General features: G+C 40.8%; 1 protein-coding gene across 1 annotated transcript in view; it reads left to right on the top strand.

The window, feature by feature from the left end:
• Gnai3 (G protein subunit alpha i3) overlaps positions 1 to 26,947 on the top strand; it is a 42,388-nt gene that overhangs the window by 7,359 nt on the left and 8,082 nt on the right. Inside the window, exons 2-5 of the mRNA XM_059266082.1 lie at positions 16,308 to 16,350; positions 16,461 to 16,602; positions 21,647 to 21,804; positions 24,230 to 24,358. Coding sequence (XP_059122065.1) covers positions 16,308 to 16,350; positions 16,461 to 16,602; positions 21,647 to 21,804; positions 24,230 to 24,358 — 472 coding nt within the window. The remainder of the gene's footprint in view (positions 1 to 16,307; positions 16,351 to 16,460; positions 16,603 to 21,646; positions 21,805 to 24,229; positions 24,359 to 26,947) is intronic.

Here is a 26,947-nt window from a genome sequence, read left to right as displayed (position 1 = left end):
TAGAAATTAATATATTTGATGTGAACGAAGTAAAGGAGGAGGATGCTTGAAAATCCACATTTGACTGTACCTGAATAATTGTTCAGAGCTTAGGAATAAATTTTAGGAGGAGCATAAAATAAAAATCTTAAGAAAGAAAGATTATTAAGATAGCTGAGATAGCATTATGCTTATGCTATTGATAATCACTATTGTACACTATGGGCATTTTCTTTTTATTACTAAGTCTTATTTTCAAGTGGACAGTTTTAATATTCATATATAAGTTTTTTGAATGATGCTAGTATTTTACATCTCAGAAAATTCTTTGTAGCTAGTTTTCCTGCCTGGCCCACAGTCAGGACAAACCTCTGTCACCCGCCAATCCCACAGCCGCTCAGACCCAACCAAGTAAACACACAGACTTATATTGCTTACAAACTGTATGGCCATGGCAGGCTTCTTGCTGACTGTTCTTATAACTTAAATTAATCCATTTCTATAAATCTATACTTTGCCACGTGGCTCGTGGCTTACTGGCATTTTCACATGCTGCTTGTCATGGCGGCAGCTGGCAGTGTCTCCTTCAGCCTTCCACTTCCCAGAATTCTCCTCTCTGTTAGTCCCGCCTATACTTCCTGCCTGGCCACTGGCCAATCAGCGTTTTATTTATTGGCCAATCGGAGCAATTTGACATACAGACCATCCCACAGAATTCTTGTTAAAAGTAATTTTCTGCTAGAAGTGGTGGTGCATGCTTTAGTTCCATCCTAACACTTGGGAGGCAAAGGCAGGCAGAGCTCTGGTTCAAGGCCAGCTTGGTACTTCATAGTGAATTCCTGACCAGCCAGGATTGCATAGAGAAGCCCTGTCTCAAAAAGAAAAAGAAAAGTAGTTTCCTGACACCCACCCCTTTTTATTTATTTATTTGTTTATTGTTTGTTTGGAGGGATATGAGTGTGGATGTGGATGGGTGTATACACCACAGTACACATGTGGAAATCTGAAGATAACTTGTGGGAGTTGGTTTTCTCCTTCTACCCTGTGGGGGCCAAAGATGAAACTTGGGTCATCAGGCTTGGCAGCAAGTGCCTTTACCCACTGAGCCATCTCTCTGGCCCTTGAGATTTTTTCCTGTTTGCTCATGTAAATTTCTTGCTGTTGAATCCCGAATGTCTTGTCGTGAGTCTGTTTTCACGTTTAAGCTGTGCTCACATCTTTTGTTCTTCTAGTTTGTTGTTAACATGACACTGGTCATATAGAGAGACCATTTAAATCAGGACTATTTAAACTTAGCAAGGTTGCTTGATTCCTGTCATCTTGTAACTAGTTATCCTCTAGTGATGTGTGTAGCCTGTTTATAGTGGGTCAGATAACAAAAACTTCCCTTTTCAAATTTGATTTTAAAACTTAACTAGTATCTCACTAAATCCCAAGAGCGGTGATGGTGCTACCATACTGTATTTTGATTTGTTTCTGTGATCTATTCATGTGTGGGAGTGGGGTTACATGTACTAAGGCACACATGTGGAGGACGCTTCAGGAGCCAATCTTTGCTTTCTGTCATGCTTGAAACAAGCTGTTTTGTTTCTGCCATTGTGCTACATAGTCCAGGCTAGTTTGCCTGCAGGCTTCCGTGATTCTCCTGTCTCTACCTTCTATTTCCCCATCGGAGTGCCGAGAGTAAGTTGTGTGTGTGTGTATTTCTGTATCCAGCTTCTATGTGGATTCTGGGATCTGAACTAAGGTCATCAGAATTGTATGGCAGAGGTGTTTACCCACTAAGCCTCAGCTTCCCTAGTATATTTATTTTAAAAAAGGAACTAAGTATATTATGATATGACCTTGGTTTACCAATATGGCTTTAGAATCATTAGATTAAAAGTATTTTAAAATCACTGAGAAAAAGCAGGCGCAGTGGTCACATGTGCCTTTAATCCCAGCACTCTGGAGACAGAGGCAGGCAGATCTCAGCAAGTTCCAGGCCAGCCTGGTCTATGTATAGTAAGTTCCAGGACAGCCAGAGCTACATAATAGAGACCCTGTCTTCCCCCCTCCCCCCAAAAAATCATTAAGAAACAGCAAAATGATGGGGTTGAGAGGTAGCTCAGTGGTTAAGGGCACTGGCTGCTAAGTTCAGTTCCCAGCAACCACATGGTGGCTCACAACCATCTGTAATGAGATCTGGTGCCCTCTTCTGGCCCGCAGGCATACATGAAGGCAGAGCAGGTACATAATAAATAAATCTTAAAACAAAACAAAAACAGCAAAATGCTTCTTTTTAAAGTGTTTATAATGTGGGGCTGGAGCGATGGCTCAGTGGTTAAGAACACTGGCTGTTCTTCCTGAGGATCCAGGTTTGAGTCCCAGCACCCACATGACAGCTAATAACTGTAACTCCAGTTTCAGGGGATCTGATGCCCTCTTCTGATCTCTCTGGGTACTAGACAAACACGTGGTACAAAGACATACATTCGGACAAAACAGTCATACACATAAAATAAGTAAATGAAGAAAAATTTTAGAATAAAACATTTTAATAAGCGTTTTATTTTGGAATAAAAATAAATTTTACAGAAAAATTGCAAGGATAGTGTTCCTGTGTACTCTTCTATTGGTTTTCCTTAGTGCTGACTTCCTAAATAGTAACCATGGTACAGCTATCATCACCAAGAAGTTAATGCTGTTATGAAACGTTAACTGTGGTACAGTATTTAAATGTTAACAGCTTTCCCACTAATGTGCTTTTTCTGGCCTACGGTCAGTCTAGTCTGCTACCTTGTATTTAATTAAGGTTTTATTGAGCTTTGTGGTTTTCAATACTGTACCACCTAGCAGAAAGCTCATGTATTATTTATGATTATGCATTTCTGATTGTCTTTCATAGACGAAGATTCTCTCCTTCCTTCCGTTGTTCTCCTTAAAAAAAATTTTGAGACAGTTTATGTAGCCAGGGTGACTATGAACTTGTAATCCTCCTGTCTCAGCTTCTCAGTGGTGATATGTATGGAATGCATTTGATTACCGGAGTTGGTTTTAAAAGGAAGTCCTGGAAGACATGACATTTGAGATGGTCCTTGACAGAGATCAAGGAACTCCTTTTGACGTGGTTTGTGGTGCTGGAGATGGAACCATACTAGGGAATATTCTACCACAGAACTACCTGCCAGCTCTAAGAAGTGTGCACAAAGGCTCCTAACATGAGTGAGCAGGTAGATTCGACTCAGTGATTGGTGTAGAATGCAGGAGATGATGCCATCCGGGTGTTGGGATCATAGCTATGGACCACCACATCTCACTTTATTTGAAACATTTTAAGATGTTTTTAAAATTACGAGTGTGTGTGTGTGTGTGTGTGTGTGTATGTGTAGGTATTGCAGTTGTTAAAGGCAGTTGTGAGCTGCCCAACATGGGTAATGAGAACCAAACTCTAACTGCAAGTGCAGCAAGTGCTCTTTAACTCTGGACCATCTCTCCAGCCCATATTTGAAACATTAAAAACATTTACAATTTGTAATTGTGTGCGGTGGGTGACAGGGGGAATTTGAGTGCAGGTGTTTCAGTGCACTTGTGGAAGTCGGAGGGCAGCTCACAGGATTGGTTCTCTTCCCACCTGGGTTCCAGGGATCCAGCTCAGTTCCCCAGCACAGGAAGTGCTTTGACCTGCTGAGCCATCTTCCTGGTCTTTCATTGAAATTTGTAGTAGCTATTTTAAGCTCTATTTTATTACACACACAAGTGCATGTTTCTCAGAGTCTAAAGACTTTGCATTGTTCTTATTACCAACTTTTTTCTTGAGGTGCCACCACAATTAATACTGTCCCAAAGATAAAATAGAGGTAGTAAGTGCATATATGAAACCCAGACTTCATTGAGCTTTGCCAAGTGTTTATATGGTAAAGGAAATTGAAATTGAAGACTCTTTTGTAATGTTTTAATGTTAATGACTCTTTAAAGTATACTATTTACATTTGATTAAATAAGAATGTAGAAGTACTTTATGTTGCCATCATTATTTGAGGGTCTGAGTTAGGATATGATTCTAACATTTTAAAATACATGGGTTTAATGAATGAATTTAGCATTGCTACTAACTTCAGAGAACATTTTCCACTATAATGTATTATTTTTATGAATTAAAATGAGATACTTGGACTACTGATACATTACAGTTGTTTGTGGCATTTCTATTTCCTTTAATCCAAATAAATAGTTTTAAGTCATGGTATACATAAATGCCATATAATTTAACACCAAAATGGCTTTTTGTTGCCTTGTTTCAAAGAAGAAAAAGGAAACTTACTCACCATAGGCCAAAATTAGAACTCTGAGGCAGTCAGCATAACTTGACTCCTTGCTCACAGTGACTGCTTCCCAAACATTCGTATGTTCTGCAGAGGGGAGGAACAAAGCCAGTCTGCACTTAACCAGCCAGTCGCCAGCACTCTGGCTATGTTGCACATGGTCTTAAGTGATAACATTTTGGTAATATTTGGGGAGCTGAGTGAGCTTCCTTTAAAAAAACAAAAAACAAATCACCAGTGTCTTCCTTCAGTGATTTATGAGTGTAAGTTAATTGATCTTCCTAAATTTTAAAAATCTACTTTATTCCTTGTCTGTGTCTGTGTATGTATGTGTGTGTGTGTGTGTGTGTGTGTGTGTGTGCGCGCGCGCGCGCGCGCGTGTGCGTGTGTATCTCCTAGACTGGCCTTGACTTTTCTGTGTAGCTAAAGATGACCTTGAACTTCTGATCCTTGACCTCCCAAGCACTGGGATTATAAATGTGTGCTGCCATACCCAGTTTATACAAAACCAGGGATCAAACTCAGGGCTTGGCCTGCTAGGCAAGTACGATACCAGCTGAGCTGCATCTCCAGTCCCCTTTATTTTTGTTTACTTACTTATTTGTTTTATTTTATTTACAGTGCTGGTGATCAAACCTAAGACTTTGCATGTGCTAGGCAAGTGCTTTACCAGCTAAGCTTTGAGTAGTATTCTGTTTTATGGTTTTTGTAGGATCATATCCATGTACTTGGTAAAAGATATGAAATTCAATAAACCACATACTGTCTTATAAGGTAGGGAATATATTGGCTAGAGAGTGTGTCTGTGTGTGTGTATGTGTGTGTGTGTGTGTGTGTGAGAGAGAGAGAGAGAGAGAGAGAGAGAGAGAGAGAGAGAGAGAGAAAGAGAGAGAAATACCTACCCCAAAATTGGCAGTGGCCTACATCTATCTATATATATATGTATACACACGTATTTGTCCTTCCAAGTCTGGCTTATTACATTTAACATGTTGATCTCTAGTTCCATTCATTTTCTAGCTGATGATGTAATTTTATATTCCTTATGGCTGAGAATAAACCATCATTGTGTGTTTATACACAATTTATACAATTTTCTTCATCCATTTATCTTTTGATGGGCATTTAGGGTACTTCCATACCTTGGTTCTTGTGGATAGTACAGCAGTAAACATTGATGTGCAAGTATCTCTGTGGTATGCTGATTTACATTCCTTGCTTGTATACACAGGAGTGGTAAAGCTGGATCATGATAGTTCTATTTTTAGTTGTTTGAGAAACTGCTCCACTGATTTCCATAGTAGTTACACTACTTTATATTCTCACCAGCATTATAGAAGGGTTCCTCTTCCCCCACATTCTTCCTAGTATTTTTTTGTTGTTTGTTTTCTTCATGATAGCCATTCTGACTGGAGTGAGATGTGAATCTCAATGTAGTATCAATTTGCATGTTCTAATGGCTAAGGAGACATTTTTCATATACTTACTGGCTATTTGTGTTTCTTCTTTTGAGAACTGTTTGTTCAATTCATTTACATATTCATAGATCTGTTTTAGGGCATCTAATTTTGTGAGTTCTTTATAGACTGTACATGTTAATATCCTGTTAGGTATACAGGTGGCAGACATCCTCCCATTTTTTCATTTTTACAGTCCTGAGTGATTGATGTCCTTCCAAGTTCTTTATGCCTGGGTGTTGAAGTGTCATCCTTACACTTTCATATAGCAGTTTTGGAGTTTCGGATCTTACGTTAAGGCTTTGATCTATTTCTGACTGGTTTTTATTCAGGGTGGGAAAAAAAAGTTGCAGTTTTTACATGTGAATATCCAGTTTTCTAAGCACCGTTTGTTGGAAAGGTTTTCTTTTCCAATGTGTGTTTTTGAAACTCGTCAAAAATTAGATACCCATTAATGTTTTATAAAATTTTTTCTTGTAATACCCTGTAAGTCTTTTTGTGATGGGTAACTTTTTCAAAAAAGAGACCCATGATCTCTGCCTTAATTGCAGTTTGCTGCCCTGTTTTATCCTTAGCACACTCATTCATCCACTGGACAGGTACTTGTGAGTGTTGACTGTTTCACATCCTCAAGTGTTAGGATTGCAGTAGATGGACAGATTCACAGCAGTTTATTCCTTTGGAACACAACGGTGGGTGCAGAAGGAACCAGGAGAGAAGGTTAGAGGGACATGAGGCAAGGACTGAGCCCAAATTTATTGTCGTTTTGGTCATAGGATGAGAGTTGAAAGTGTAGTCAGGCGTGGGTGTGGGGCCAAGTAAAGAGAGCAGGGGAGTGGAAATCTCTCTGTTAACTGCCCACATTGAAAATTCCGGCCATTGCAAGTAGCATTTACAAAATGTGATTGGGCAACCACTGGATATCATAGAAGCTTAAGTCATTGACCCCACAGCTAATTGCTTAGTGCCTCCTCTGTCCTAGATTGTGCTCTGGGTTTGGAGGAGTGGGCCACAGAAAGAAGGCACTGCTTGTACTTTCAAGGATTTTACTTTTGAGTTTAGGGCTGGTAGAGTTCTAAACAGGTACAGACTCAAATACTTAAAAAATTTGACCAAGTACTTGTGTTACAGTGTCCTGTAGGGCCAGGTTAAGTCTGGTTAGTGCACAAGCGTGGAAGAGTTTTCAGGTTATGCTGAAAAGGGTTTCATAACTATATTAATCAAAACCAAGAAAACCAATGAACAGATTATGATGAGCCAGATTAGGAGCAAGGAAGATGTCATATACGTACTTCAGAGCATCGCAGCAGGCCAGTCAACGATGTGAGTGGTGAGAGGAACAGGCCCGAGTTAGTTTCAGACATTAGCCCCTGGATTGATGCTGACAGGGAGGAACCTTTACCAGCCACCACGGAAGTCATTGCTGTGCCTGGCAGAAGTCAAGGAAGGCCTCAGTGAGGACTGAAGATTGCCTTCAGTAGGTGATGCAGAGGCTTGGCATGCCTAGAGGGCTAGTAGACTGGGTGAAAAATTATGTGCGTACTTTAGACCAGCAAGCTTTCTAGTTTCACAAGGAAACTCGTACCTCTAATGTCTCCCACCAGACCAGATTCCTGAACTGAATTGCATGAGAAACTTCAGTGTCCAGCAGTTCCAGGCATGCAGGAGGCATTTGTTAAATTGAAAGGAAGAACAACTTTCTGTGTGTGTGCAGAGACATTTTTCCTTTGTAATTCTTCTGACCTTTTGTTTATTTATTTTTCACTTTTGTGACATTAAAAAAAGTTTTATCTTTATTTTATATGTATGGATGTTTTGCCTGAATGTATATAGGTGTACCACATTCACACAGTGCCTGAAGGCCAAAAGAGGGTGTCAGGTCCTTTGGGACTGGAGATATGGACAGTTGTGAGCCGTCATGTGAGTGCTGCTAATTGAACCGGGGTTCTCTGGAAGAACAGCCTGTGCTCTGAACCATTGAGTCATTTGTCCAGCCAGTTTTTGTTGTACCCTATTCATTCATTCATTCATTCATTCATTCACTTGTGTCCTTAATTTATTTGTTTGCTTCTTTGTTTAAGTGTGTCTTCGTGTTTGTGTGTGTGTGTGTGTGTGTGTTTGACAGTGCTCATGTGGAAGTTAGAGGACAAATTGAGGTTCTCTCCTTCCATCATAATATAGGTCCTGGAGATTGAACTGTGTTCAGCTTGGAGGTCAGTGCCTCTGCTCACTGATCCATCTTTCTGACCCTCTACTGAAAAAGATTATTTTATTTTTTGTGTATCTGTATGTCTTTGGGTATATGTTTGTGTACCACATGTATGTAGGTACCTGTGGAGATCAGAAGAGAACATTGGATCCCTTGGCGCTGGAGTTACAGATGATTATGATCCACTCAATATAGGTGTTAGGAACCAAACCTTTACAAGGGCAGCAAGTGCTCACTCATAACCCCTGAGCAGTCTCTCCAGCTGTCTTCTAACCTTGAGATGAGTTAAACAGTTCCAGTACTTGAGCCCCTGAGGTAGGAGGATCATGAATTGAAGACTGAGCTACATGGTGAGATCCTTTCTCAAAAACAAAAAAACAAAAACAAAAACAAACCAAAAAAAGCAACTGGATTTTGTAATAAGTATAATGTATTGAAAAGCATTTTATTTGAAATATTCTTAACATTGATCTAAATTTGTATTATGTTTTTAATGAAGAAATCATGAGGTGGGGGCGGGGAATGGAAGGTGACCTGAGAGATTACTCAGCCTGTCAGAGCATTTACTGCTTCTTATAGAGGACCACAGTTTGGTTCTTAGCGCCCATGTCAGGGGGTTCATCCACCTGGAACCATAACTCTAAGGGGCCTCGAGTCCTATTCTGCTCTCAGGGCACGTGCGTGCATGTACATAGAACATCCCCCACACAGACAGACACTCACACGCATACATCTTAAACAAATGAGTCATGGAGCCAGCAAGATGGTGCTTGTTGCCAGCCTGATGACTTGAGTTTGATTCCAGGACCCACATGGTAGAAGGAGAGAATCAGTGGAAGCAATAGTTAGCTGTCCCTGTTGGAAGTAGCATGGTTTGTGCTCTTTTGATCTGCAGTAGTGGGGGTTCCTAATTCACCCCCCTCCTTCCCTCCCTTCTCTGTGCTGCCCCTACCCCCCCTTCCGCCCCCGCCCATTCTGTCCTAACAGCAGTGTAAACTTGAATGCTCTGCTAGATGGGGCACCTTCAAGCATGGCTATAGGAATTGGCATGTCAGACAACTCTTTTTTTTTTTTTTCTTCCCCCCGAGACAGGGTTTCTCCCTCTGTAGCCCAGGCTGACCTCGAACTCACAGAGATCCGCCTGCCTCTGCCTCCCAAGTGCTGGGATTAAAGGTGTGTACCACCATCGCCTGTTGTCAGATAACTCTTAACTCCTTACATCCATGCTTCCCACTGTCCTGACAATAGACTGATACCTTTATTGCGATAGTTGTTTTGAATTGTTGTTACAATGGTGTGGATCTGTGGTTTTGATTTGAGTCCTGTATTAGAATAAGAGATCATAACTGATCTAGCTTTCAGTTAGCTTTGAGTGTAATGCACATCTAGCCAAAGTTCTTCATTCTTTATAGATAAGGAGGTAGACATTGCAGTCAGGTAACTTATCCAAAGTCACATAGCACTAAAATTTACAGTCCCATTGAGTTTATTACTATATGGTATCACCAGCTAGAATTTGAAGATAGAAAAAAGTAAGATGTATTTGTTGCTCACATATTGTCAATAGAAGTCTAAGGAGAGTCTTGGTCTGGCACTACTAGAAGCTTATTCATAGTGGTGTCACTCTGGGATTCAGCTGCCCAGACTCTGCCCTAGTTAGAACATGAAGTTACTAGAAATTTCAAGATGCTTTATAGAAACAAGTATTTAAAAGAAAAAGGTGTCTCTGGTACCACTGGAATGCTTCTGACATGGCTTAGACCTGTGGGGATGCTTGGAGGAAAAGTTCTGAGGCCAAAGTGGGTGAAGTGTGAGAGAGGAGGTAGCAGACAGGGCCACAGATATATATACCCAAGGAAGAGAAGAGAGTTTTTGTTCCTTAGGGTGGGGTGGAGAGAGTGACTAATACATTGACGTAGTTTACTGGAGTTTTTAAGTTACAAGTTTTTTTTTTAAATATGTGTGAATCCAGATCCATTTAGAGTTTTATTACTTTGAAATAATTGCTGAATACAACTGCCATTTTTGTTAGGAATTTGTACCAACATCAGTATCAAAGTAGTTTTTAGAAAGTAAAACCCTCAGGCCCTACCATCACTTGGTAATGTTACAAACAGGAGCCGGCTAACAGGCACTGTCCAAAGCATTTTCTGTTGACCCTGTTTTACACCTGTGGAAAGAAATCCATCCTGCTTCACGGCAGATGAGCAGAGCAGAGCAGAGCATAACACACTTAGGACCTTCTTTGGACTGGCTTTAGTTAGAGGAAAGAGAGAGAATGCATGGGGCGACCTTCCCAACTTTCTCTCTTCTAGGCTCCTCCGTTCTTACTGTGTATAGGTTCCTCCTACTCCTGCGGTAGTCTATGGCTATTCCAGGGTTTGTATCCTATTATTTCCCTTCTGGATTGAAGAAGATAGGCAAGTAAGTGTTCTTTTAATCGAATTACTCTTTGAAGTAATGTAGGAAAAAAATCCACATTTGTAGTTGGCGAGGGAAGTGCAGGGTGTGAAATGTGATGGGCAAGACCGAAGACAGAAAGTTATGGAAGAGAGCTTGCTGCTCGAGTAATGTGTCTCAGAGGTGAAACTGGAGGCCAGACCTCAGAGGAGAGAGTCACAGAAGGTGTTTGAAGAATCTGGAGAGTCATGAGGCTGATTATTTGTATAGTTGTGCTGGTTGGAATGGTAAAGAAGCAGGAGCTGTGAACTGGAAGTTTCAGAAAATTATAGCAGTAATATAATTAGCACAGTGTTAGGCGCAGATATGAAGAGTCAAAGAGATAAGTAATTTGAGAATTGCTTAAGGAGAGAGAAAATTATGTTACACCTTGGTAAGCTACTGTGCCGGCTGGTTTTATGCTTGCTTGACACAAGTTAGAGTCATTGGGAAGAGGAGTCTCAATTATGAAAATGCTTCCAGCGGGGCAGTGCTGGTGCACGCTTGTAATCTCAGCACTCAGGAAGCAGAGGCAGGTGGATCTCTTGTGAATTCAAGGCCAGCTTGGTCTACAGAGCTAGTTCCAGGACAGCCAGGACTATTATACAGAGAAACCCTCTCTAAAAACAAAAACAAAAACAAAAAAAAAAAAGAAGAAAGAAAGAAAAAAAAAAGAAAAGGCCTCTATAAGATCCTGCTGTAGGTGTGCCTGTAGGCCATTTGGGGGGGGGTAAGTGGGGGTTTCAAGACAGGGTTTCTCTTTGTAGCCTTGGCTGTCTTGGAAATGGATCTGTAGACCAAGTTGACCTCGAACTCACAGAGATCCACCTGCCTCTGCCACCTGAGTGCTGGGATTAAAGGCATGCGCTACCACTGCCCAGCAGGACATTTTCTTAATTAATGATCATGGGGAAGGGCCCAGTCCATTGTGGGTGGTACCACCCCTGGGCTGGTGGTCCTGGGTTCTATAAAAAAGCAGACTGAGCAAGCCATGAGGAGCAGGCCAGTAAGTAGTACCCCTCCATATCTCTGTCTGCTTCAGCTCCTGCCTCCAGGTTCCTGCCCTGTTTGAGTTCCTGCTCTGAATTTGCTAAGTGATGGAGTGTGACCAGAGATTTGTAAGATGAAATAGACCCTTTCCTTCCCAATTTGCTTTGGGTCATGATGTTTTATCACAGCAATAGAAACCCCTAACTAAGACATATAGAATAATGAGTGAATTCCAAATGACTCAGATTTCAGAATGTACTTGGAAGATGGACAGAATGGCGGCACTTTTCATGAGAGTCTACAAGTTAAATGGGCTAGGGCCTTTTGATATAGAATGTGATTCACTCTTTGTGTATAGCAAATGCCTAGTAACACACTGAAAACAAACCTTGTAGGCATAAGAGTTGTCTTCATTTATGAGATGGACTGAACGCCTAATAAAAGCTGAGAGAGAAATACACAGAGTAATAATAAAAAGAAGGGCAAGCAGACATTTTCTTTTTTTTCTTTTTGCAATCCAGGGGTGGGAGCCCAGAGCCTTGCACATGTTGGGCAAGTGTTCTGACACTGAGTTGTGTTTCCAGCTCCCAAAATGTATGTGTGTGTGTGTAATATAACACTTTAATAGAGCAGAATTTAGTGAGGTGGGTAGAAATTAGTGGTAATATTAAGAGATTCATTTATAATGTCTCTCAAAATAATCTGACATGAGCAGTAGGAATACCATTTTCAGTGTTGAAAGGAGAGCATTCAGTGTCTCATTATACTAATGCTCACATGGGATGGTCTGGAATTCTGAATACAACCATTTAAAAAACATTTAGCATGCATTTCTGCTTTTTTCCCCAGAACTGAAAAGTTTTTCTATGTATGAATAGTGAAATTCATATTTTTGACATTATCATAAGAAAGACACTGTGCTACTTGAATATTGTAGTAAGAGCAGATAAAGTCATATATACAAACACTTCCCCTGGCCAGGCAGTGGTAGCGCATGCACGCTTTCAATCCCAACACTCGGGAGGCAGAGCCAGACGGATCTCTGTGAGTTCGAGGCCAGCCTGGTCTACAGAGCGAGATCCAGGACAGGCACCAAAACTACACACAGAAACCCTGTCTCGACCAACAACAAAAAAAACCCAAAAAACAAAAACAAAAAAACAACCCCCCCCCCTTTTTTTTGAAGATTTATTCATCTTTTTATGTACATTGGGGTTTTGCCTGCATGTGTGTCTGTATGGGGATGCCAGATCCCTTGGAACTATAGTTACAGATAGTTGTGAGCTGCCATGTGGGTGCTGGGGATTGAACCTGTGTCATTTTGGAGAGGGGCCAGTGCTCTGAACCATCTCTCCGCCCCGTACAAAAACTTCTTGATTCTTCAAGACTGGTTATTTTGGGTTTTTGTATTCAGATGCTATTTTAACTTAAATATTTTGTTGGTAAAGTGAAGAAATACTTAGTGCATTATCATGCATATTAAGTGCACATTTGTGCTGGGCGTGGTGGCGCACGCCTTTAATCCCAGCACTCGGGAGGCAGAGCCAGGTGGATCTCTGTGAGTTCAAGTCCAGCCTAGTCTATAAAGTGAGTTCCTGGACATTCAGAGTTGTTACAGAGAGAAACCCTGTCTCGAAAAACAACAACAACAACAAAAGCACATTTGTTCAATATTTATTTGATTAATTATTTGACTAATTGCTATCAGGCCCAGTTGGGGCCTCTGGGAATACAGAGCTTTTGTTTAAGTGGAGAGATAAGAAAAGTAAGTCTTTTGTGAAGATACATGCTGTGAAGAAATGACACATTGTGGGAGCCAAAGGTAATTTCATCAGGAAATGTTCTGAGGGGAGCAGAAATGTGAGTGAAGAAGAAAATCTTGCAAAAATGATTTCAGTCAGATGGAAGAGCAAATGTGAAAACCATGAGTCAGAATCTAGCCTGGTAAGAACCAGTTTTGCGTGTTAGAGGCAACACACAGAAGCTGGCCTGACAAGAGCGTTGAGGATAGAGTGGAGACGGACAAGAAATGAGGGTGAGGCGGTAGGCAGCGGTCAGAGTCTATTGGACCTTATTGCCCACACACTATAATTTGGGTGTAAATAGAGGCCATGAGGCAACTCTAGCCAGTGTTGTGACATGATCCAGACAGGCGTGCCATGCACTTGGGATCCCAGCCACCGGGCTGCTGGGTAGCAGAAAGAGGATCCTTAGAAGTACCAGGCCAGGCTGGTATACATAGAATTCTCAGACTCCAGGGCTACATAGCTAGACCCTATCTTTTTTTGTTACTTGTTTGTTTTCATTTTTTTTTGAGACAGGGTTACTCTGTGTAGCAGTCCTGACTGTCCTGGAACTCACTCTGTAGACCAGGCTGGCCTCACAGATCGACCTACCTCTGTCTCCCAAATGCTGGGATTAAAGGCGTGCACCACCACAGCCCAGATGCTAGACCCTAGCTTAAAAATTGAAAAAAAAAAAAAGAGTTATGGAAGCTTTGCTATGAATTAGGTAGGCTGTGGTTTCGAGTGTACAAGGACCAAACTTTTAAAATTATATCTGGTTTTGGTTTTTTTTTTTTAATTGTTGTTTTGTTTTTCGAGACATGGTTTCTCAGTGGAACAGCCCTGGCTGTTGTGGAACTCACTGTGTAGACCAGGCTAACCTCAAACTCACAGAGATCCGTATGCCTCTGCCTCCTGAGTGCTGGGATTAAAGACATACACCACCACACTTGTCTTATATTTGTATTTTTAAAACTTTTTTTTTTTTTTACATTATTGGTGGCACACACCTTTAATCACAGTACTCAGGAGGCAGAGGCAGGTGGATCTCTGTGAGTTTAAGGCCAGCCTGGTCTACAGAGAGAGTTCCAGACAGGACTGTTAGAGAATCCCTATCTTGAAAAACCACACACAAAAAAAACCAAAACCAAAAACAAAACAGCAAATTTTCCTAATATTTAACACTGGAATTTAACATTTACTAATGTATTAACACTGGAACCCCCTCTCCATCTCTGTGTTCCTTCTTTGCCACCTGCCAGTTTTGAGCAGGTTAGTTAAATGTCAGTACCATTTACTGGATGAAAAGGCTACAGGAAGAGCAGCTTTGTTTGAGATGGATGTAGGAAATGAGTAACTCGGTCAGTATTAGGCATTAAGTTTGAGACAGGGCATCTGCTGTGATCTATAAGGTAGGAGATGAATTTAAAGCCAAGTTTGGAGAGGAAGATTGGAGTCTTTGGGAATCTAGCACATTCCAGCTTTGAAGCGAAACTGAGGGGAAATGTCTGTTTTGCCACCTGCTATGTAACTGTGGACCATTTCCCTGACCTTTCTCCTTCATTTATCTCATTATAAAATGAGGGTCATAGTATCTGCCTTACAGAGACGTGAAGGTTGGATGAGTTAATATTAGCAAAGTACATAGAACATCCTGATACAGGTTACTCTTTGGAGGTTAACTTTTATTCATGAATAGTGCTTTAAACAATCAAATTAGGTGAGTTAGAAAATTAAACAAGGGTCAACTTGGAAAAAGCAGATTTGAAAGGCAGAGGAAGGCCTAGACATGACCACTCAGCTTGTCAAAGGTGCAGGTGGCTTGGAGACTTTCCTTGAGAAATGGTTTCAGTGGAGTGGCGGGATGAATGGGAGGAACTTAATTGGAGATTTTGTGTAGATGCCACACTGGGGAAACTTTGCTCTAAAGAGACACAAAGAGGGGCAGCCACGATAGCCGCTCAGTAGGTAGAGTTGCTTGCTTGCCTTTAAGTCTGAAAACCTGAGCTGGTCCCTGGGACCCCATGTGGAAGGAGAGAACTAACTCCTGTAGGTTGCCCTCTGATCTCCACATACATTCTGTCGTGTGGTTGTCGCTCCCTCCCCCACCCCCACAAATGAGTAAATGTAATAGATCTTTTAAAAAGAGGCACAGGGAAAATGGAGTAGTAGTAGCTCAGGAAAATGAGTGTGTGGGGGGCGTGTCAAAGAAAAGTGGGGGTGGGGTGTGTATAGAAGCTGACAGTACAATGGTTTGTGTGCTAAGACTGACGTAGTGAGAAGTGAAAAACAGTGATATTCAGTGATAGTGGACATTTCAGAAGCCACAAGTTGAGGTGAAATGAAGGAGATAAGTATATAAGCAGAGCAGTAAGGACATTGGAGAGACAGCTCATCCGTTGATGAAGCTAGAGAATATTAGTGGAGAAACAGGTAGATTAGTAGATTTGGTTATGGGAAAATCAGGTAATGTTCTCTGATTGCCTTTTTCTAAAAAGGAGGGGGCAGGGTTGTCATTTATGGGTCAGATGTAGCATTTGATGTTGGAGAGAGGTGGTAGTGTTTTAAGAGGCATTTTGGAAGATGGAAGAATTATTGACTAGGGAAGATCTAGTAGGCCGACTCAGTTTACTTGACCTTGATCTTTAGACTAAGTGATTCCAGTTGGCCAAGTAGGGCTGTGCAATCTGTACAATCCTCCCAGAAGAAGAACTGTATCATGAAAGGTAGAGGTAATGTGGGTTCTGCTGTTTGGAACCTTTCTAGCCCTGTGACTGAAGGTATTTCTTCTGGAACATTCCTCAGTTCCATTTTCAGGTCACAGAATTAATAACTATGAATAGGCCATAGGCCACAAATTCACAATTGTTCTTTTGCCTGTGTTCATTGAGTATATATATCATGTTTTATGTTGTTACTAAAAATATTTGTGTTGCTATCTTTGAGTAATGTCTATTTTGCACAAATAATACTAATATAAAGAAAGCATAATGCTCTAATTGAGAAACTCCAGTTGTCCTGATAAACATGAAAACTCACCAAAATTTCATAGGACCTTGTTTTCCATTAACCTAGACTTACCAGTCACATTACTCCATACTTTTGTTTGACTACAAAGAGATTCAAAATCTATTTTTTTTTTCAGGTGCTGGAGAGTCTGGTAAAAGTACCATTGTGAAACAGATGAAGTAAGTTCACACAAGGCCTACAAGGCTGAATTTCCCCCTCTTCATAAAGAGTTCATAATGTTTTTATTTTCCGTTCATGGTATTGACTTGTGGCTTTTTTCCTTTTGAAGAATCATTCATGAGGATGGCTATTCAGAGGACGAATGTAAACAGTATAAAGTAGTTGTCTACAGCAATACTATTCAGTCCATCATTGCAATCATAAGAGCCATGGGGCGGTTAAAGATTGATTTTGGGGAAGCTGCCAGAGCAGTAAGTATTTCTCATTTCCTCTTCCCTTGCTGCTCCTCTGTAGATTCAGTTAAGCCAAATTTGCGTCATGTTTTAGGGAACAAGAAGATAAGATGGATAAGATGCTGCAAAATACTGTGTGCTTGTTTTTGAAGGGCTGGCTATCTGATTCACTAGATATCGAGTTACCGCTGCAAGCAGAGCCCTGGAAATGAAAGGGGTTCTGTAGATAGACTGTAGGTTTCAGTGATGGCTCGATTCAGGGGCTTCCTTCATGGTACCATTGACTTCTATTTTATAATAGTTGATGAGAGTAAATATATACTCTAAAAGACACATTGCATATTTAGCCCTGCTTTCAGAGCACTAGGGGTCAAGGGAAAAAAAGTTTCCCAAAATAAATTCTGTAAGGACATAACACAAATTCCCCAATTTAGAAATGATTTTAAGTATTCAAAAATATCTTATCACTATCTTACATTGAACTCTGGGTTACAGAACTCTTGGATTATTACTTACTTAAATATAACTCTTTAATGCTTTACACACATCAGAATTTAAAAGTCAGTTAATAATAATATTTAGTAGACTTTGAGGGCACTTTGAAGTAGAATATTTGATGCCAGTGGAGAAAGGACCAGAATGAAGACAGGAGACCTTTATATTATCACCAACTCAGTTTCAGGAAAGTGCTAGAAAAGTACGGAGCCCCTCAAAGGATGCCACCTGTGGTCAGTGACACGATACTTAAGTGCCATGGGCAAAGAAATGAAAGGGACTTGGGGGCTTTGCCTGGAAAGACAAAACTGTATGCTTGTGAGTAGCTTAGGGACTCTTATCAGCTACTCAGTTTATCAAGTGCAAGTTAATACTTGATAAGTGGGAAGTTGAAGGGAAAATATTAAAAGGGCCATTGTGACTTCAATTTGTTCTTGAGTAGATATATCTTTGAGGTGAAATAAGGGAACAGGATGTAGATTAAGGGATATGGAAGGAAAGAATGGCAAAAAAAGGGGGGTGGGGGAAGAAAATGTGAGTGACTTTCATTGTCATATGACATATAGTTCAGGCCTCTTCTTCCCCCGAGCATTGTACTAAAGGGCTCAGCAACGCTAAGTGAATGAGTAAGTGAACAGCATTTAGCCCAGAGGCTGTTTTCTGGCCTTTTCTTCTTTTTCTCTTTGAGTTTTATTTAAATTATGTGTATGTCTGTGTCTGGATGTGGATATGCACATGTCTGTGTGGATCCCCTTGGAAGCCAGAGGGGTTTGATTTTCTGGAGCTGGAATTATAGGCACTTGGAAGCTACTTTATGTGGGTGCTGGTTCTCTGCAAGAGCAGTCCATGTTCTTGACTACTAAGCCTTTTCTTCAGACCCCCATGTTTGGTTTTTAGAAACAGTGTCTTATACTATAGTCTGGGCTGGATTTGAACTCACAGTAGTCTTCCTGCACAGGCTAGTTTTCTCTTCTCCTCAGGGAAATTTGAGAGTAGAGTCAAGTTTTTACTCTATCTCAGCCCCTTTCTATTCTTTGTCTCTCATTGACTTTTCCTCTGGACTAGAATTCTCCTGTGTTGTTCTTTTCTCTCCTTCATGTTATCTAACGACTTCTCTCTAATATTTGTTGTAGTTGATAGTTGGTCAGTAACACTGTGTTTCTTGATGTTTCTTCTCTGTGTTGACCTGTTCTCCTCTTCTTTATTCCTCTTAGTTTATTTCTTGGATGTCTTCCTTTTGCTCTCCTTCCTTCTTTCCCATCATCTGTCCACCTCTATTCCTCTCTCTTGCGTGTACTTCCTTCATCAGATGTCATCAGGGCCTGGGGAGAGAGCTCAGTCAGTAAAGTCCTTACTCTCTGTGACAACCTGGGTTTGATCCCCAGAACTCACAAAAGCCAGGTATTAATAGTGTGCACTTAAAAGCCCTATGCTGATGGCACAGATAGGAGGACCCTGGGGACTCTGTCCAGCCAGCCTACTGAATCAGTGAGCCTCAGGCCAAAAGAGACCCTGCCTCAAACAAACACACACAAGGCAGATGCTCCTTAGCAGCAGGACCTGAGATTGTCCTTTGCTCCACACACATGCTCGTGCTCACGCAGACACAGTTGGGGTCAGTAATACTCGTGTGTACTAGATAGGCCTGACATTCTTACTCATCTCGGGACTCACGAGTCATCTATGTTTACAGCGTCCACTTAGCCTGATCGAAAGTCCTTTTCAAATAAACTTTACAGTTCCTCCTTTTCTCAGAGCTAAGGGTTTAGATTTGTATTTGTCTCCTTTACTCCTCTAGTTTTTAATGGTTGCTAAGAGAGTGAAGAGAGAAGACTAGAGCCAAGTATGGAACGGTTTTCTCTCCTGTCTGTTTAAGTTTGTTGTAAAGAGGGGGCTCTGTAAGCCGACCGAGAGGCTTTATTTATAGAGGAAGCTAGAGCAGACTGGTGAGCAATCAAGTGGAAAGAGGAAAATGTTTCCTTAAGAACATTCTCAGAATCAGAACAGCACCAGTATATAGTATTTTTAAGTTTCTAAAATTTGAACAACATGGCATTAAAAAAAAATACAGGGACTTAATTATTTGTATACCTGCTTGAGTATAGGTCAATTTTCAGGACTTGTCTAGTTTTCAAATGTTATATAAAGCAGTAAACCGTATATGGAAAAAGTCTTAACTTGTTATTTAGTGTGTTTGACAATTTGTATAATGCTTAAACATTTCTTAATCATTTGCTCTTTTTTTTTTTTGTTTTTTGTTTTTTGAGACAGGGTTTCTCTGTGTAGCTTTGCACCTTTCCTGGAACTCACTCTGTATCCCAGGCTGGCCTCAACTCACAGAGATCCGCCTGCCTCTGCCTCCTGAGTGCTGGAATTAAAGTTGTGCACCACCACCCGGCTCATTTGCTCTTTTATTTATTGTTGTTGTTGTTATTATTATTATTATTATTATTATTATTATTATTATTATTTTAAAGGAGATAAGAGGGCTAGAGAGATGATTCAATTCAGTGGCTAAGAGTGCTTGTTGTGTAAGAATGAGGACCTGAAATCAAGTCCTAAGTACCATCACTGAAAAGGAATCGTGCATGGTCCTACGTATCTGTAGCCCTTGTACTAGGGGACGGAGACAGACAGATCCTGGAAGCTTGTTGGCTAGCCAGTCTAACTAAATGGCAAGCTTGAGGTTTGGTAAGAGACCGAGTCTCAAGGGAATAAGGCCAAGAATGATAGAGACATCTGACATCTTTCTCTGGCTCTCCTGCATGTACATACATGGACATGCGTACACATATATACAACTCCCACACCACATGAAAAAAGAAATGAAGGGCTGGAGCTCAGAGGTAGGATGCTTACCTGGTATCCACAAGGCCCCGGTTCAGTTCCAGCACTGGAAAAAAAAAAAGATAAATTAAAATTCAAGATAATTTCTATGAAATATATTTTTGAAAAAAGAAATGAGAGAGAGAGAGAGAGAGAGAGAGAGAGAGAGAGAGAGAGAGAGAGAGAGAGAATGCAGATTGTGCATGAAATTGTTACAGAGAGGATGTACACACAGTATTACCAGAATGAATATCGGACAGGATCTTGATGGATCTTGATGGCAAAGTTTGGCAAGGTTATTTTAAGTGCAATGTGGTGATTTTGTGGATGATTAGGTAGTTGTACAAATTGAACATCTGTGTTCCACGGGGCTTTTTGCTTGCTAGTTTTTGTTGTCTTAATGACTACTTACAATATAAATGGCTGGACAGTGTTGGCGCACACCTTTAATCCCAGCACTCAGGAGGCAGGCAGGTCTCTGAGTTCTAGGCTAGCCTGGTCTATAAAGTGAGTTCCATAACAGACAGAGAGAGCTGTTACACAGAGAAACTGTCTCAAAAAACAAAGCAAAACAAACAAGACACAAATGATTGCTTCTCTTCTCCCTTTTTATTTATGTATTATGTGATTTAGGAAAAAAAAAACCCTTATTTTTATAGTTACTTGGAATTTTTAAGGTTGTTAAATATTAGATTTATATAGAGAAATCTTTGAGATCTGGGTTCAGTTTTGTTGTTTTGCGACAGGGATTCTCTGTGTATCCCTGGCTGTCCTCTCTTTACCTATAGACAATAAATTTAGAGATCTGTCTACCTCTGCCTCCTTGAGTGCTGGGATTAAAGGCATACACCACCACTGCCCTGCTGTGTTCAGTTTTATGTTTTCGAATAGGAATGAATAAGATAAATTAAAACCATCAAAATTGATGGTGTTCCTTAGGGAAATCTAGAGACTAAACATTTTCCCTGAGGACTTGATTCCCATTACTGGGCTTTAAGCATCTTACATGCTTCATATCCTTCCTGTCTGCTGTCTGCAGTGAAAGGGAAGGAGCAAGCAACCTTTGCCTTAAACTTGACGAATGTCTTAGTCCCTGTGCATGCTTAGACTTTACTTCTTATGTGCAAATCTTTTCATTCCTATGTAGTAGTAGACAAGTGCTCTACCACTGAATGAGCTACACCCCCAGCAGGTCCAGGGAACATACACACATGCATGTATGTGTGTGGGCATAGAGTGTGTGGAGGCTAGAGGTTGACTGCAGTTGTTTTCCTCTACCATTTTCCACCTTAGGTTTGGAGAGACAGTGTCTCTCCAAATGTGGTGCATGCCATTTGGGCCAGTGACCTCCAGGGATCCTTCTTTCTCTGCTTCCCAAGCAGTGAGTTTACAGGCTCTTGCTGTTGTATCCAGTTTTACATGGATCTGAACTCAGGTCCTTCTGCATGCACAGCATGTACTTTATCACTGAGCCATGCTCCCAGTCCTCAGTAAGGGCTTACTGTAACAGAATGGAAATCTATTACATATGCTTGTCTCAGAGACCAGTACCCTCCACCTCCATCCCGTCATTAATCATAAGTCATCAGGATAGAGGAGTGTGAGTCCATCAGAAGGATGGTGGTATGGTATCTGAAGTATGTGTATATGTGCCTGAGTGCATGAGTGTGTGTAACATGAGACTCCTCTAGTCTTAAAGAAGTGGGAACTCATCTGTCCCTCTCTTAACTGTCTTCCTCAGGATGACGCCCGACAGTTATTTGTCCTAGCTGGCAGTGCTGAAGAAGGAGTCATGACTTCAGAACTTGCAGGCGTGATTAAACGGCTATGGCGAGATGGTGGGGTGCAGGCATGTTTCAGCAGGTCCAGGGAATATCAGCTCAATGATTCTGCTTCATAGTAAGTCATTTTTCTTCCTTGAAACTGTAATAGAAAATGATTTGGTGACTCTAGAGATGTTTAGTGCCAATCCTTAAGGAAATGTTGAAGTATTAGAAATGTCCAGGAATCTATAGGATCCTCTGTTACATCTGTCCCACTTTAAGGCAGTCTCTGTGGAGCATTTATAGTAAGCAGATGAGGTGAGACATCTAGTAGAGGCAGGTCCCTGTGTATAGGACAAGGCACTGATAGCCAGCTGGAGGGGAACGTTAAAATTGGACATCTCTTCTGTCATGATAGCACACACATCCCACCCCCTGGTTTGTTACTGTTGTATTTGAGACAGGATCTCACTGTGTAGTCCTAGCTGGCTTTGAACACCCAGAGATCCACCTGCCTCTGCCTACCATGCTAGGATTAAAGGCGTGCAGCACCACATCTGGCGTGACAGCCCTTTTTATACTCTGTCCATTGGCTGTACTATGAGTTTTTCTGGTAGTAGTCATTACCACTTAATTTTGTGTGTGGGGGGGAGGGTACTAAGGATTGAACCAAAGTCTCGTGCATGTTAAGCACATGCTCTACCACTGAGCTACACATCCTCAGCCCTCCTTTTAGTTTTATTTTGAGACACAATCTCACTCTTGTTGGCATTGAACTCATTCTGTAGCCCAGGCAGGCTTGAACTTGTGATCACTGTGCTTCAGCCTTCTAACTAGCTGAGATTACAAGCCTGCACCACAAACCTGGCACCATTTACATCTTGTGCCAGACTATGGTAGTAGACTTCTATAGAACAAGAACGTGTGCCACAGAATGGGGTTGAATCAGTTCCTTGTCAAGGAAGGTCTCTTGAGTATTAGTTTTAGAGAATTGGTAACTAGTACTTTTATTATTACATGTGAACCTGTTTGGGCCCCTATACCTTTATTTTTAAGGCCTGTATTCACGGTGTGTTTTAAAAATGTACTTTTGGGGGGAGGGGGATCTTGTCATCTGTACCTGTGTGCATGAATATTTGTCATCTGTACCCTCTCCGAACTAGGTAAAGCACTTTTGAGTGTTAAGGTATTTTCTCTAGTATTCTATTCTCCCATCCTCATTCTGTCACAGATTGTTATAAGAAATTAAATGGTATTTATAACGCTTACTTACTCTTTTGGTGGAAATGATTTGGCAAACAGTAAAAAGATTCTTGTCCACTTTTTAAAAATAAGATTGTTTTATGTGCATACTGATAGTTTAGGTAATTCAGTGGTCATCAAAGGTAGATTTTTTTTTGTTTTGTTTTGTTTTGTTTTTGTTTTTCGAGACAAGGTTTCTCTGTGTAGCTTTGCGCCTTTCCTGGAACTCACTTGGTAGTCCAGGCTGGCCTCGAACTCACAGAGATCCGCCTGCCTCTGCCCCCCGAGTGCTGGGATTAAAGGCAAAGGTAGATTTTTATTCTTCTTCTGTCATATACTGGGGAAGCTCTGCCTCTGCAATTATGTGTTGTTTATAGAGTGGTAACCCTCCCTAAGTGTTCATCTGAGCTCTCGTATTTGTTGTGTTGTTTATAGAGTGGTAACCCTCCCTAAGTGTTCATCTGAGCTCTCATATTTGGTTTGTATCTGAAGTAGTGCCACCTGCTCTTCAGGGGTTTTGTCTGGAATCAGTGAAGATTTAGCTTTTTGTCTCTTTCTCTATTCTATTCCCCCTTTTTTGAAACAGAATCTTGTTATATATGTAGCCCAGGCTGGCCTGACACTCCTCTGTGTTTATCTTCCCAATCGGTCTCAGACTTTTGGCCTCCTTCTTGCCTCTGCCAAGTGCTGGGTTTACAGGCATACACTAGCAGGTCCACCTGTAGCCTCACTGAGTGGAGTTCTTCTGATTTTCATAATTCCAATGCCATTCTCTAGTGAGCTGTCAAATAGTTATGTATGCAGCCGACATAAGTTTAAGTAGCTGAGGACTTTTGTCTTTTTATTTTCATAGGGTCTTACTATGTAGTACAGGCTTTCCTGGAACTCTAGAGTCCAGGGTTACAGGTCTGTGACACCTGTAGGTTTGGTTTTTTCTGTATAAGTACATAACTCATTTCATATTAGATATCAGGAATTTTTCTTTAGCAGGAATAAAATCGTCATGTTTTTAAATTTGCCTTCACAGTATATTTAAAGCCATTTTTGTTACTCTGTGTAGAACCTATTCATTTCCCTATGCTAGATTTACTTTCCCCCCCTCATTCTATGATACTGAAGATTTACTATTTCTCTGCCCCTTCAGTGAGTTTCAGGTTCTACTTTTTTTGTAGTTTGTTGGTGCTTGGGATTGAACCTTGGGCCTTACATATAGTAGTACCTAGCTAGTCCCAGAGTCTGTTTTTTGCCCAGTAGATCTGTTGACCTGTTGTGTCCATGGTTGGCTTTACCAAATAAAAACCAATGTATATTTTATCTAGTTACCTAAATGATTTGGATAGAATATCCCAGAACAACTACATTCCAACTCAACAAGATGTTCTTCGGACGAGAGTGAAGACTACAGGCATTGTGGAGACACACTTCACCTTCAAGGAGCTATACTTCAAGTAAGTAACAAGCCTTTTTCTGTCTGTACCTGGCACAAAGAGCCAACATTTATTTGTTTTTGTTTTTGAGACAAGGTCTCATGATATAGACCTGGATGACCTGGTACTTGCTTTGTAGACCAGGTTGGCCTCAAACTTGCATCCTCTGCTTCTGCCTGCTGAGTGAGTGCTGGGATTACAGGCATACATCACCACACCTGGCTTATTAATCTCCCTTAGTTAGCTTCTCTATAGGGGTGTAAGGTTTTTGTAAGCAGTGTTCCTTGGTGTAGAAACTTAATATATTTATCGACCATTAGCTTCATGTTGCATCCGATTGAAGCCCACACATTTTTTTTTCCTCCAGGTAGCATCAGTATTTATATCCATTTAGAGGAAATTGAATGTAAAATTAAGTAACAATTTACCTATCGTTAGAGTCATTCATGTAATTGCCAATTTGTGTTGTTCACATTGATTTTCAAGACGTTTTTTCTTAGTTGTCAAATAGGTATTGGCTGTTGTCAGAAGTACTAAATGGGTAGAAACTATCTTTCACAAATGGCTTTGTCCTGACACTGCAATATTAGAACAGAAATATTTTCTTAGCAGCATCACTCCTCACTGGTCCCTTCCTGTGAAGTTTAGTGGGGTGGAGCTAAACCTGGCTTGGCTTTTGTATTGATAACGCATAGCACTGTGCTCAATTCAGTTGTAGCGCGATGCAGAAATAGGCCTGGGAATAGGTGTTTTACGGTGGTGTGATGACGTAAGCAGCCATTGTTTAGAGGACGTTCTAGTGTGTTAAAAGAATTTTCTCATAGCACCAGTCATTCTAAGAAAAAGCCTCCACTTCTCTTTTTGTTAATGGCCTTTTAAATATACTAAAACTGTTTTTGGTTCCTTTTTTTCTGTGTTTGTGACCTTTGAGGTTGGAAGTAACCTTTTCTCCTTCAATGCATGATAAGTTTTTAAGAAGCTACTTGGTTATGATTATGTGTGATATGTGAAAGTCAGCATTATTGCATACATAGGGAACCACTACCTCAGATCCTCAAACGAAGAGTCAGGATTTATGAAGTCCACACAGGACTTCAACACTAGGACCGGTGGAGGTATTGGAATCTTTTTTTTTTTTTTTTTTTTTTTTTTTTTTTTTTGAGGGGCGGTGTTAAGACAGGGTTTCTCTGCGTATCCTTAGCTGTCCTGTAACTCACTTTGTAGTCCAGGCTGGCCTGGAACTCAGAGACTCACTGGCCTTTGCCTTCTGAGTGCTGGGATTAAAGATTAAAGGTGTGTACCACTACCGTCCAGCAAGGTATTAGAATCTTTTTGTTTGGTTGTTTTTTTGAGACAGGGTTTCTCTGTGTAGCCCAGGCTGTCCTGAAACTCACTCACTCTGTAGACCAGGCTGGCCTCAAACTCAGAGATCCGCCTGCCTCTGCCTCCCGAGTGCTGGCATTAAAGGCGTGCGTCACCAGCGCCTGGTAAGGTATTGGAATCTTAACACACTAAACTGGATTTGAAACCTGGTGAGTGGTTTTAGGGTAAACTGGCTACTTAAGTACTGACGAACTTAATTAACAAATCAGAAGAAACTGTGTGGAAGGCCCTGTGAAGTCATAGGAATGAGATGTTTGTGTACTATCAAATGAGTAATTCAGTTCTAATTAAATACCAAGACCAATATTTAGGTGGGAAACACTTTTGGTTGATGTCATAGATTGATCTTTAGCTAGGTAACCTTGTCTTTCTTATGCAAGGACCAGTACCGAGTCAAATTACTCTCTTTCTATTTGGGATCAGTAGCCAAATCAGATTAAAGTGCCACATCTACTTTATTATTGGCATGTAGATCTCTGATTATGAAGTACTATCACCTCTTCCTTTTCCTCTTCTCTCTAGGCAAAACCACTATCCATTTATTCAAACATTTATTGAGCATCTACCATATGCAAGGCATTGTGTAATTGCTTACTTGCCTCTCAGTTATGAGGTAATGTTTATAAAATGTTGATCTGTTAGTGAATAATACTGTGTTACTGTGTACTAAAAGGCAGACTTGGGAATTTATAGCATTCTGCTAGTTTTATGGAGTTTATAGAAAATGAAATGTAAACTGGAATTATTGGTGTACTAATATGCCTCTCTTAGAAAGATTTGTATGGTGAAATGTTAGCTTTTCTAAAACCTTCAAAAAGACTCTGGATTAAGGCCAATTTGTGATTAATCATTTAGCTGTCATGCAAGACCAAAGGTTGCAAAGAACTGCAAGGTCCTCCAAAAGGAAGAGTTGGGTCAGGAAGTGATAGGATGAACAGTCACATCAATCATAATTAGAGAAATGACATGTATCTTACTTCTCTTAATATGTAGGGGTGAAAAACCCCTGGAAATTTAGGCTCTGAGTTACTGAACTTTTCACTCACTATACCAGTGTAGCAGACACTAGCCTTTAAAAACTTGCAGTGCTTTCAGATACAGATCTTGAGAGTGTGTGAGCATTTGGATGCTGACCCATTCAGACTCAGGTATTGACTAAAGACAAAGTAGGGCAGCTGTTCCCATCATTGTAGGAAGTAAAAACGGACACTGTTAACAAACTTAGCT

This window comes from Peromyscus eremicus, chromosome 6 (genome assembly GCF_949786415.1).
Source record: "Peromyscus eremicus chromosome 6, PerEre_H2_v1, whole genome shotgun sequence".
Classification (NCBI taxonomy): domain Eukaryota; kingdom Metazoa; phylum Chordata; class Mammalia; order Rodentia; family Cricetidae; genus Peromyscus; species Peromyscus eremicus.
This window is presented reverse-complemented; position numbering and strand designations above follow the sequence as displayed.